Here is a 14,173-nt window from a genome sequence, read left to right as displayed (position 1 = left end):
AGCCTCCTTGTCCTTCCAGCACTACGTAGTAGGTTGTATAAGTGCTCAAGCCCTCAACCTGACTCCTTGAGCTCCCTAACTATGCAATCTTCTTGCTCATCCAGCCTGAACTGCACATTGCGCAGTCTAAAGGCTCAAGCATGACCCTCGGCTACTTGAGCTGCGCAATTGTACAATCACTGAGCCTCTCCCTTAGCCTACCATCCGGTTCTAGCTCAGTGAGTGGATCATCATGCAACATCTTAGATTAGGGGTTTATCAGTCTGATGTCATCTTGTCATGAGTGAATTGTAGATGCAGGTACTCTATCATAACATGACAGGATGATGAAGAAGGATATGGAGAAGGGAAACATGCTAGAAGACACCTCTGTTGCTGAATATGCGAGTTGATTAATCAAAAGAAAGTAAAGGGACACTAGTTTGCAACCGCAACTCAAGACCTGATATCACTGAAGACTCCTTATCTCTAAGATTTATGGAGGTGGAAAAAAGAACATTCTCAAGAAGACACATGACAAGAAGCAACAAGAATGGATTGACATTGCCATGCCGTCATGCAATCCATGTCATTAGTGTCATGTCATGTCATGAGTCACCATATGGCACATCATTTTTGTGGATTATGTAAATTCCTATTCAAAAATGTATTGTAAAGTGGAAGTCCAAAGGACATGTATAGAATATGAAGAGTCATGTAAAGTCAAAAAGTCATAGGAAGTCAAACAGTCATGAGGGCAGTCAAAGAGTCACAAGGGAGGTGAAGCATCACCCCATTAGTTATATATACACCCTCATTATATGAGTAAGAGACTTTTCACCTTGGCTCCTCCTGCAAGGCATCAAAGAGACAAGCTAGTTCTTTTGAGGAGCAAGTGGTGGCTCCAACGCTCCACTATTGGAGTTAGTGGTGTTCGATGTATACATGTGTCCTGGGACTTTTACTTAATATATGAAACCTGATGGCCAACACGTTGTTCATGCATGGATTATGAATGTTTATAAGGTTGTTTTGTGAATGCTTATGATTTGTGTTTGTTTTCACCTGTACTAAAGTAGTTGAACTATTTTAGTTATTTTAGTGCTCATCATATTGAGAATGTATTGTAATGGTTTCAATGACCATCGCATCTTTATGGACTATTTTGTTGGATGTTAGACATATCTTTCTTGTTTGCGTGTGTCTCTACTAGGGTGGTACTATTACCTCTCTCTTAGGGTCTCACCTCTTTTTCCCCTTCGCAGTAGAAGAACCTCGACACACTTACATCCAAACACTCACCAGGATTTCAAAGGCACATATGACATCCTCTCTCTTGTTGATAGCTAGAGTGAAGGCAAACCTTTAAGAAAATGATAACTGGGCCATATTTTGGATGGGGCTCCTATCCCAAATGGTGTGAGGTCTAATTGGGAGCACATATCGAGGAGATCCCCTTGAATGTTGGCAGGTCTGACACTGTCAACAAGTAATTATAGTTAGGTTACGACAAAGCATTTTTCAACATCATTTACCTTGGATCTTATTGTCCCATGGTTAAAACTTGTGTGCATTCATTTGGAAAAGTGAAACATGATTTGACATGCATTTTTCAGCCATATATTAGGGTTGACATCTTAGGCTTATTTTGCCATTACATGTGTTTTCATCCATTGAAAAATATTGTAATTATATTTATTGTTTACTCATTTATCAACCCTAATTTTACACTTGTTTACAATAGATTATAGGGTTGTTTTCTTAGTGTTGTTATAAAATATTTGCATGTTGTAAATTATTGATTAAACCCTAATTTATAATAGCAAAGTGTAATTTCTTGATTGCTTGTGTTTGGGAACCTATTTGAGTCTCTATTGGTCACACTAAGTCTTCAAATTTAACCACAGGGACTTTTGAACTTGTTCTCTTGAAATTATACCCAAAACCCTAGTCATTACATATTTGTCCTTAAATGAACCTTTTTTAGAATTCTTAGGGAGCATTTAGTCTAAAGTTCATTAGGGTTACTTTATCCCTAAGATCTACTAGGGAAGCCTCCCTTATGTGGATTGTATCCAACCACACAAACAGGGGCATGGTTGTTGAGGTGACATTATAATTGTCCCATTGTTGCTCTTAATCTAGATTGATTAGTGAGGCTTTGCACTAGGGTGCTTGATTTTATAGTGACAATACCTAAAGTAAACCCTCAATTCAAAATGAAATTAGATATAGCTCATGAACAATCAACTCACTAAGAGCAAATATGACACAAAGTGGAATTTGAACTTGGCCAACTAGAGCACCAACTTTCCCTCACATCAACTTAAATTACACACAATTGAAAAAATGAATTTGATAATATGATAAGACTCAATCTAATTTGGTAGTTATTTTAGCAATAATAAAAAAATATCAATAATATTAAATAAATTAATTTCTTTTAGCCATAATAAAAACAATAACAATAACAATAACAATAAATTTATTTATTTATTTAAATTATATAACAATATATTATAAAAATATTGTTATGTGAGGAGAAATGAAATTTACTATGAATAATAATAAAAAATAATAATTTTTATAAACAAAATCAAACTTAAAATGAATTAATAATAATATAATTTTAAAATCATTCTTAAACTAAATTGATATATAAAACTCTTATATTCAAAGAAAAAAAATTTCAATACCATGTTTCAATTTCTCTTTTCCAACACGTAACACCCAACCCCCACAAAAGAAGAAAAAAAAAATAAAATTTGAAAACCAAATGCATTCCTATCCACCACTTAACATTGAAAGCCAATTACCTAATATCCACGTACGTTTCTAGCTGCCATATCCACCACCGAACATTTCCTCCATTTGTTAGCCACCTACCAGTCTTCAACTACGCTTCCTATGTACACATGTTAGATGACTAAGTTGAGAGCCACTGCTGTCAATATTAGTAGCCATGAGGTTTGCCATCTCCCTTTGCAGCAGCCATTTGGCGATGGCGGGGCTCCTCCGATCAATCTTGAGCTCCATGAGATCGAGTAACACCCGAGCCATGGTGAGAGTGCTCACCAGAAGCCAAATAACAAGGAACAACTGCCCCTCATAATTCCTGTGGTCAGAGTTCGTTGTAACATAAAACAAATCCAACCAAATCAATCTCTCCTGCGAGCGTTCCGATCCCAATACACGCCCACGACTTCAAGAACCAGAGCCATCTCTCCACATTCACTGCTTCTCCACATCGATGATGTACATGCTCCACTATTTTTATGGAATGCTTTTATATTGCAACCAGAATAAAAACTAACAATAACCTTAGTTCTTGTAAAATGCACAAAGGTGTGATGACTACTATGGACTACCTCACCATCTTGCAACTCAATGATTGTGTTAACTTGTATGTGCTTACCATAATTCTCTTTGAACACAACTTCTTCTTTGTACTTTTTCTTATGGGTTAGCTTGAGGTTGTTTACCTATTTTTTATATTTCTTATGTTAATTCTTCTAACCCTTTGGATCTTATTTCTTTCTATTTTTTTCTTTGGACTTTCTTCTACTTCCAATCCATATATCCTTAACCACCATCTAACTTTTTCTTCACACTTCACAACTTTTCTCATTATTTCAATGACACTTTTGTGCTCCCTTTTCATTGATATAATCTTATTACATCATGGTTCATTCAAATATAAATACATGACATCTATATATACAAAAATCTAATTTTTAACATAGTACATAAATAATAGAAATAAAAAATATCTTTGTCACACATCATAAAAGACACCAAAATTTAAAAAAAGAATGTTATTCTATTAATTTCTAATGCAATCCAATACATTATTACATAACAATATTTCATTTCCTATGCATTTCCTAAGTCACAATTTAGAATGTATTCAAAACCTGCTAACATTCTTTGCTCAACTTTTATATATATATATATATAAATATAATGTTTAACCCTAAAATACATGGAACCATTTATATTTATACAATCATTCCTGAAGGTGAGAGGACTCATTCAAATACAAACTTTTCTAAGCTTACTCCCAGTTCTTCATTGATGAACCATTTGATATCTTTTCCATCATTGGCCACTTCTCTCTTTCATAACCTAAAGATTAGACTTGGTTCTTATATATAATACTCTTGGTTGCTACTAATAACTTTCATTCTAGATGGCGCAACTCGAATTTCTCTATTTGTTGAGTTGGCACCAATGTGTGCTCCATCAAAATGAAGAGCCTAACAATAATCCTTTATTATAACAAAAGATGTGAGTTGATTATAGCGGTGGACGAACTAACTTGAAAGATCTTGTTTCTAGTTGGGGCTTTTAGCGTTGAATAGAATAGATCCACTACACAGAGTTTTACGTGCTTATGATAAATGATGATTGAGCTAAAATAAATGGTCTCGTTTAAGGTTTTAATTAGAGAGATTAATGATGGTCCTATAGTAATACAATTTTTTTTAAAGCAATAAAATGTTTTATCATGACATACACAAATGCATGTTCTTAGTTCTTATTCTAAGCACGTAACACAACATGCTAGAGAATGAGCTTCATTAATCTCAGAGATGAGTTATAATAGACCTAATAAGTTGAGAGAATTTGAATTGCTAATGTTACACCAAGGGCTACTCATGTCTAAGTTCCAAAGTTAGACCAGCTAAATCTATATTTACATAGGGCATGCTCATAAGGGGTCGAAAAACAATTAATCTTCTATCTATTTTAGAAGGTGTTTTGAAATATCTTTTTTCTAAAAACATGTTAGAAGAGTTTAACATATTCAATTTTTCCCTTATGATTTTCTTTATTGATGAGTTACATTTTTACAATGCAATTTTTATTAGGGTTATGACTTATGTGTTCACAATGCAAGTCGAGGCAAAAAACAATGGAGTTGTTTTTAGTGAGATTTTTTGGAAGCTTTTCAAGTGGGTTTTCCCAGTCTAATTTCTTTAAAATCTGAGGAATTTATTGAAATCACAAGTTTGATGGGTAACCCTTGCACAATCGAAGTGCCCTAGGGGTTTTTTCAGGGTGTTGAATCCATATATAGTCAAAAAACCAGTTTAAATAAGAGAAATCAAGATTTCACCTCAATTTTTTCCACCAAATTTCGACATTGAAAAGTCCAAAAAATCACAAAAAACAAATCCAAAAATAATTAAACACATTTAAAAAAATATTTTAAAATACTTTTTCAGTTTCTACACAAGTGTCTGATTATGTGTCAGGTATAAAGATGTGGTTAAGGCTATTTATTCCTATTATTTCTCCTCCTGCTTTACTCCGTCCCCTATCATATTAGTTTCTACACTATTATGTCTCCTCTATACAAATGCGGTTAAGGCTATTCATTCCTATTATTTCTCCTCTATGCAAGGGTGGTTAGGGCCCTTCATTCATATTAGAAAAGTGGCGCAAAGATTTAATGGCTTAAAAATGATATACCATTTTAACTAGAGTGATGCTTTGATAACAATGAAAAGGGCGAGGTTTTCTTTTTACGTTTAAAAAAATCAACTTCCATTTTAAGAGCAACCAATAATCAATAATAATTATCCCATACCCTAGAAACCTATATTGTATCATTATTATTTTGTGAAATTCAGAAACAAAAAAAAAATAACAATTGAACCACCCTTAAAAAAAACAACTATATCTAACTCTATTATTTTGTGAAATTCACAGAAAGGAAAAAAAATTGCCACCATCCAAAATATTTTCAAATATGATATCCACCACCTAATTTTTCCCAGCCAACTACCATTCATCAACTACACTTCATGCGAACGTGGATTAGTTGGAATCAGTTACCTGACAGAGCCATTGTTGTCGATATCCGCAGCCATGAGGTCTCCCACGGTCATCTCCCTCTGCAACACCCATTTGGCGATGGCGCGGTTCCTGCGATCAATCCTGAGCTCCGCGAGATACAGAAACGCCCGAGCCACAGCGAGAGTGCTCACCAGAAGCCAAATAGACGCAAACACGCGCCCCTCCACCGTGTCGAACGAATAATCCCCATAGCCGAGCGTGGTCACAGAAGTAACCGTAACATAAAACGAATCCAACCAACTCAAGCTCTCCAGGGACCGCACGACCAGCGTTCCAACCCCGGTGCACGCGCCCACGACCCCGAGAGCCAGAGCAACCTTGATTCGAATCCGCATTCGCCCCTTTTCCACATCGATAAAGTATCTGTTCGCGGCTTCGTAGCGATTCCCCTGGTCCGCGGCACTGAGAAGCAGCACGGTCTCTTGCTTGTCCAACACATACGTTACCAGTCCGCTGAGCAAAATATCGATAAAGCCGAAGCCCACCAGAATAAAGAGGCAAATGAAAACCTTGGTCCAGGTCGAGTCGGGGACAATGTCGCCATACCCTATGGTGCACATTGTCACTATGCAAAAATACAGACCGTCCACAAACGGAAAAGTCTTTTTCCCCTTGAATTCCTTTTGCTTCCACATATAAATCCCCACGCCAATTGACAAATAAATCACAACTCCGATCACCGCCTGCCTGACAATGGACGAGGCCGAGCTCAATTCGGGTCTGGCCGCCATGGCGGCGTCCGTGCCTGGAATTCTTGAAAGCGCCACCATGGCGGGCGCCGAACTCGATCTGGGAAGCTTTCTTCTTTTTCTGCGTGCCGGAAATTTCTCATCGTCGTCCACATTGATGACCAGAGACTCCCGTCCGTTTTCCCGATTGATTCCCTCCCCCAACGATTCATCGGCCAATGAAGAAGCAGCAGTAAGGTCGCTTATTGACCTTGGCATAAACTGTGTGTAACCGTCCTCTGCTGTGGGGGGTGAAGAAATTCCATACAGAAATGTCTCTTTTGCTCTGCCTGCAGGAGTCACAGGAGTTCTAATATTTGGAGTCACAGGAGTTCTAACATTTGGAGAATTAATATCAGAATTAATGGGGCAATCGGTTCTGCTCCCAGTCGCAAGTTTTGTCACGTCCAGAAGTAATCTCCAACGGCGGTAATTGGGATTTGAAAGAAGAGGCTGCTCCTCCTCCTCCATCAGATAACACAACACAACTGGTGAAGGTTTGCAGAGCCGATCAATAATTGTGATACTCATATCGTCATCTTCCCTTTGTCCTGCCCGCACCAAACAGTCAGTTTCATAGTAGTTAGGATTCAACGGGCATGCTTTTGCTTTCCAGACTTTTATTTTATAGTTTATGGCACAATTATGTGGCTTTAGATGCTAAAACAAGTCAAGATGTGGAAAGAAAGATTTTAAAGCCACCGTTTAAGTGGAAAGTTTTGTTTAAATGGAAAACAACGTCACCTTTTAAATTTTCATTTAATGTTTCAGGTAAAACATGAGATTTTCTACCCACCCTTTTACTACTCTTTTCATAATCTTAAAAAAAAAATGTTTTAAATTTATCACATAAATCCTTCTTTTACTCTTTTCACATGATGTTATTTCAAATTGTTTTAAATTTATCACAGAAATCCCTTCTTTTACCCTTTTTTTTCACATTATGTTATTTCAAATTGTTTTAAATTTATCACAAAAATCCTCATGTTTTTGGAAGACTTTTAATTTCAAATTTTTAATTTCAAAATATGGAGAAATGAAATGATATTTTAATGTCCACTAGACATATTCCTATAATGACGTTTTTGAATGTATCACATTCCAAAATGACATTCCAAAATGAAATGTTTTTCCGATTCCACTGCCTTAGACATGCAAAATGTACACACCCGTTCTTCCCAAGCTTCTTTAGGCCTTTTCCACCATCCTGTTTCATACCGAAGTTGATGCAAGTTCGTTCTTAATTGAACAATAAGAACCTTTGCCTTGCATAGAATGCTAGCTCCAATGAACTCTTTTTGTTGTAGATCACACGTAGGGTCCTTCCAACAATCCACTTGTTGAAAAGACAATGCCAAGAAACCAATGCTAACATATTTCCATAATTTTTTTCTGACGTCTTTGAATGCATCACATTCAAAAATGAAATGTTTTTCCGATTCCACTGCCCCAGACATGCAAAATGTACACACCCGTTCTTCCCAAGCTTCTTTAGGCCTTTTCCATCATCCTGTTTCACATCGAAGTTGATACGAGTTGGTTCTTAATTGAGTAATAAGAACCTTTGCCCTCCATGGGATGCTAGCTTCAATGAACTCTTTTTGTTGTAGATCACATGCACGGTTGAATTCTTCAATGTAGTACTTCTTCTTTCTACCCAACTCTTTTCCCCATACCTGTTTACTAAACTTCTCCATAACACAATTTTTTAGCTCCTTGCTATTTGTGGCACAAGCATTGAGCTAGATATTCCATTTTGGCATCCATGTGTAGTTTTGTTTAATCCGTATTTTCTCTCCGTCACTCATGCCTTCATTGAAGATAACATTAGGTCATCTACATACTCCCATTTGCTAAATTCTTTGTAGATATCTTATGAGCCGCACCATAACAATTGCTTCGATGGGAGTTGCTCCTATTTCACTCAACATTATCTCATAAGGTACCGAACTTTTTATTTTGAACTTGCTCGTGATCAAGCGTTTTTTGATTTTCTCAATTTGTTTCCATTTTGAGACGGGGGTGTTGCTAGCCCACAATTCACTCGACAAACTAGGAGTCCAAGAAGCACTCTAATCGTTTTCCAATCTCATAACTCTGTCTCTCTACATCTGTTTTGAAGAACATATAATGCTTTATACCCTCCTAAGATTCTCTTCTTTCTGAAGTCCTCCCATATAAGTTTGTCGTTGAAATCAATCTCGAGGTATTTGTACTCATTTACTTCTTCAAGAATTTTGCCTTCAAAGAAGAACGTATATTGGCTCTGCTTCTTTTTATTAGAGAAAATCATTATTTTGGTCTTTTTATTAGAAATATAGGAGAACTCTTTAATGATAACAAATTTCAATTTAAATTGGTAAAAAATAAAGAATGTATACATTAGAGGAGTAGTCTTTAAGTGTGACATTTTGGAGATTTTAGCGGATTTCTGGTTGGAATCCGACGAAAAAAATTGTGGCCAAATCTTGATTTGTGTTATTTAAATTGGTTTTTTAATTGGATATATGGATACAACACCCTCAAAAACACCCATGACACTTTGATTGTGAAGAGTAGAGTTCACCTATCAAACTTGTGATTTTAATGAATTCTTGTCGGATTCTAGATAAACTAGGTTGGAAAATAAACCAAAAAACTTTACAAAAAGTCACACTTAAAGACTACTTGTTTGTCATATCTTAATTAAAAATGAATTTCTAATTATAATAAATTAAGTCGATACATACCATGTTTTGACAAAGTAACAAATTCTATTATTTTATTAAACCTTAGTTAATATTTTATGTGCATTGTTTATTAGTTTGTGCCAAAGGAGGACTATAACAATTGATTTTTTGCATTGACAATGACAATTTCTAATGTCTAACTTTATAAATCATTAAAGTATTTTTTTTAATTAAAAATAATAATTTGTTAGCATGTGACTGACTTAAATGTTTGTTGTCTCTTATTTAAGCTTTCTTGACATGTGTCCCATGTCATCCATGAAATTTGGCCACTTTGAGAATGCATAGGTATCATAGTTGACATCTTGTAATCTAAATAAAACAAAAACTATATTTAAGTAAATTATACTCATATTAGAATGAAATTAATAGGTATCATAGTTTACATCTTGTAATCAAAATAAAACAAAAACTATATTTAAGTAAATTATAATCAGATTAGAATGAAATTAATAATATAACTAAAGTAAAAAATAAGGTAAAGAATTCAATATTTCAAACTAAACTAATATAAAAAGTATATTAACTAAAAATCAAAATAAAGTTATAAAATTCAACTAAACTAAATTATTATAAAAAATAAAGTAACAAAACTAAACTAAAAATTAAAGTAATAACTAAACCACATTTAAAGCTAACCTAAAACAACTAAAGTCTAAATTATAATCATATTAACTAAAATTAAATGAAATTAATAATACTATCAAAATAAAGGGAAAAAATCAACCTTCAAATTAAACTATAAACTAAAATGTAACAATATAAAAGTATATTAATTAAGAATCAAAATAAAGCGAGGAGCATTTAAAATAAAAATAAAGTAATAAGTAAATCACATTTAAAATGAAACTAAAACTATATTTAATTAAATTATAATCATATTGCCTAAAATTGAATTAAATTAATAATACAACCAAAGTAAAAAAATCAATAATTCAAACTAAAAAATAATAATATAAAAGATATATTAATTAAAAATAAAAAAAAAAGTTATGAAGTTAAATTTATTTATTTATTTATTTTTCCTGAAGTGGACTAAATCTATTAATAAAAAAATATGGTACAAGAAGATACATTCAAGAGAGACAGAGAACCGGCAACCGGAAATGATGGGACTATCAACCTCGGTTCCAGAGAAGAAGTGAAACAAGTAAGACGCTACAATATATGGCTGGAAGCAAGAAAAGATTGACTTCTATCCAGAATGGGTAGAAGCCTCAACACGAAGCTTTTTCCCTTTCCTTTTTTTGACTTCGACCCAACCGTCGTGTGGTGAATGAGCAATAACAACTTGAAGATTGGGGTTCTCCACAGGGGAGCCCTCCTTTTCTGAATCAGAGGAGGAGGTCAAATGGACGCGTTTCTGAGCGGTGGCTGTATCGGAGGACTGCGCCGGACCAACGGTGGAAGGGACCACAGAATGAGGGGCTTGATCCATTTCCGCATCGCTATCTTCATCTTCAGAGCTGGAGGAATCAGAGTCCACGACTGGAGGTGGAGAGCAAGGGGCCCATCGTTTGGACTTGGGCTTGGAGAGGTTATCCTTATTCTTTTTTTCCGAGCGAGATGGGCAAGCGTTCTGCAAATGCCCTGATTGGTGGCAATGGTGGCAACGGAAAGCAGTATTTTCGTAATCCAGCGTTTGGGACCAGACAAAGTCGTTTATCTTGAGATTGATTTGGTCTGGAAGTCCTTTGCTCAAATCTAACTCCACACATATTCTGGCATATGAGTAGAGACCTTTGGTTTCCCGCCAGAGATCTCCCATCATGAAACTGCCCAAGGTGTTGCCTATAGCTCTATAAACACGAGTATGCCATAGGTGGGCAGGTAAGTTTGGAAGCCTGATCCATACAGGTGTCCTGGTAATGACTGCAGTTGCTGGATCAAAATCTGGGAACCAAGGAGTCAAGAAGAGCCCCGCATTTCCCATGAACCAAGGGCCTTATTCTAAGGCCTTTTCATAATGCTTACTATTATCAATTAGAACAATGAAGTAACCTTTTGAACAGAAACTGATCTTACAATGATGAGTCCAGTTTGCATGGATCCATGCATAGAGATCCTGAGTTCGCGGCCACAGTCCATTAAATCTGCAAATGATGGCTCTTTCTGCAAATTCTTGAAGTTGGGTTGCAAGATCTTCATGGTTGAGTTCAATAGAGGGAACTTCTTCTATCTTATCAACCAAAAATGGCTTGGGTTTAAGGGCCTCCGGGGGTTTGGGGTTCTCAGAGTGTACAACATCTTTGTATGAGAAAGGACGAGCAGAGGATGACTGTCCCGCTGCACCTCCTCTCAGACGAAGGGCTACCACCAAAGAGTTGTTCCTAGTAATGTTGTAAGAAGAGAGGGGAAGAAGGTCTTCAAGTTGTTTACCTTGAAAAAGAAGTCTCTGAAGGCCTGAAGGGATCTCAATCCGCCGTTCTAGATCCAGTTTGAGATCCAGCACTAGATCTGAAGAACTGACGGATGGTTCTGCCTGTAGGTTGAGAAATTTGGATTTGAAAAGAGTCAATGAAGTGCCTAGACCCAGTGCCAGGGCTTCTTGTGCTTCCGAGAGCAGATCTGCGTTGGCGATTGTCCATCCGAGGTGTCAAACCTGCAAGATCATGGCCGATCTATCTATTGAGAGCCCGATCTGATTGATCAGTGGCGGATCTGGGGTTTTTAAACTTGATCAGATCAGCGATCATTCCTCCGCCTAAGACTTCATGAATGGTTTTCTGGCGGTTGAAGAGCCGATATCGAGTAGGCGTCACATTGTCCGCAGGAGAATCCACGGTCTCTGGAGCAAGAAGCTCTGATGACTTCTCAATCGGCGTATTAACATTCAATTCCACAGCAGAAGGGATGTCTGACGCATCCGCCATTTTTATTAAATAGGTTTTGAAGAAAACTTGCAAAACCATGAAGGGTTTCTCCCCGCGAAGATCAGACCTCTTGACGCCCGACAACCAAGTTATGAAGTTAAATTAAACTAAATTATTATAAAAATTGAAGAACAACATTAAACTAAAAATGAAAAGTAATTAAAATAAAACTAAAGTAATAACTAAACTACATCTAAAACTAAAATAAAACAACGAAAAGTTTAAATTATAATCATATTAACTTAAAGGTATATTAATTAAAAATCAAAATAAAATTATGAACTTAAACCAAACTAAATTATTATAAAAATTGAAGAACATTAAACTAAAAATGAAAAAATATTTTAACATGGAGTAAAGAGTTTTTATCGAGACATGATGGAGGCAAGAAGCAATAGGTTCTTCAACATTGGTTTTTTCGACACCTCAGAGTCCGCGTACACCCCTTGTTCTTGACAAAAATCTCAGATCTTCATAATAGGGAGATCGGTTTTAAAGTCTGCATACACCCTTTGTTCTCACCCAAATCTCCAGATCCGTTTATGGGCAGAGAGATGGGTTGTAGACAATGTGTGTGTGTGTGTTTTTTGAGACAGTTTACGTCCTTGTAATAGCGAATCCATGGTTATATGTTGCAAGCAAAGAAAAAATCCATCAGCTACGGGCACAGTTCAATGGAACCCCCCAATCTCACGACACTTGGATCTGAGGCTGAAGGCATTACAATCGGGGTTGGAAGTGCATCTATCAAAATTGCCACTTCTATGACTAATGGCATTGGTAGAGCAAAGGCCGAGAATAGAAATGCCCCATGCAACTTGGGGTTTTGTTCCCAACCATTAAACATAGAGCAAATTAACACTAAGTTAAATTGGGGACAAAATTCCAAGGGCAGCGACAGAGGCGCGGACCCAGATCCAGAGGATTTATTTAAGGTTTTTATCAAAACCATTACTAGAAAATTGATATTGTTAACGATTCGAAGAATGGATCTAGTGGCACATCTGAAGAAAAATGCCCAAAATGTCACAGGTATTCCTGCTTTATTACAAAGTTTGATATTTTCTGGAGAAGTGCTACAAGATGAGATCCATTTGAAAGATTATGGGATTCAAAGGAACTCTACCATTATCCTGAATTTAAGACTACAAGGAGGTGCCCCAGGAGCAAGCACACCAGTTAGATCATCTTCGACAGACAAGGGTCTGACTTCGTTCAAGGATGCATTAAGAGGGAAAGCTACCACACAGGACAAACAAAACCTAAATCTGACAATCCTAGGACCATACATTGTAGAGAAGATGTAAAATGCCTCAGATCTATCCATAGAATTACTAGAAGTAAGTGGTCTCTTCACTATTTTACAAGCAAAATCTATCATTTGTCGATTTAATGGTTTTTGGCCCAAATATGAAGATCTAAATGAGTGGATCTACCTCAACTAGACCAGAGATTGCGACATTTATCTGTGTGCAAAAGGTTTTTTTGTGGTTCAGTTTGATACTCAAAAAGACTTTAATTATGTCATAAATGAAGGACCATGGTTTTGGGGAAGGGTGGGTCTCTTCGTAACCCCATAGTTTCTTGGTTTTGATGCAAACTCAATGGTGGTTATAAAAATGTCGGTTTGGGTAAGGCTACATAACCTTCCGCTCCCTTTTTGGCACCACCAGGTCCTAGAAGGCATTGGAAACTCTTTGGGAAGGTTCCTAAAGATGGATCGAGAAAGAATGGACAAAGGGATCTTCATTTTTGCCCGTATTTGTGTGGAGATGGATTTAAGCAAAGGTCTTCCAAATTATATTCACCTCACACATCAAGAATTCAAGTGGACACAATGGTTAGATTTTGAAAACATTGCCTTTAGATGTCAGGTTTTCCATCAAACAGGGCACTTGCAGAACACATGCAAACAAGCAAAGAAAAGAACAAAGAAGAGACCGCAAAAGAAAAAAGGATGGAAATTCCCAGACCCTCCATCATCAGATGATGAGGATGAAGA

At 36.3% G+C, this 14,173-nt stretch overlaps 1 protein-coding gene across 1 annotated transcript in view; it reads right to left on the bottom strand.

Annotated features, from left to right (window-relative positions):
- The window catches only part of LOC149169287 (two-pore potassium channel 3-like), a 97,048-nt gene extending 89,872 nt beyond the window's left edge, over positions 1–7,176 (bottom strand). The window contains exon 1 of the mRNA XM_089428630.1: positions 5,821–7,176. Coding sequence (XP_089284756.1) covers positions 5,821–7,100 — 1,280 coding nt within the window. The 5' untranslated portion in view covers positions 7,101–7,176. The remainder of the gene's footprint in view (positions 1–5,820) is intronic.
- Positions 7,177–14,173: the final 6,997 nt, after the last annotated feature.

Source organism: Pinus tabuliformis, chromosome 4_2 (genome assembly GCF_031772625.1).
Source record: "Pinus tabuliformis cultivar Carrire ecotype Pingquan chromosome 4_2, CPIR1, whole genome shotgun sequence".
Classification (NCBI taxonomy): domain Eukaryota; kingdom Viridiplantae; phylum Streptophyta; class Pinopsida; order Pinales; family Pinaceae; genus Pinus; species Pinus tabuliformis.
This window is presented reverse-complemented; position numbering and strand designations above follow the sequence as displayed.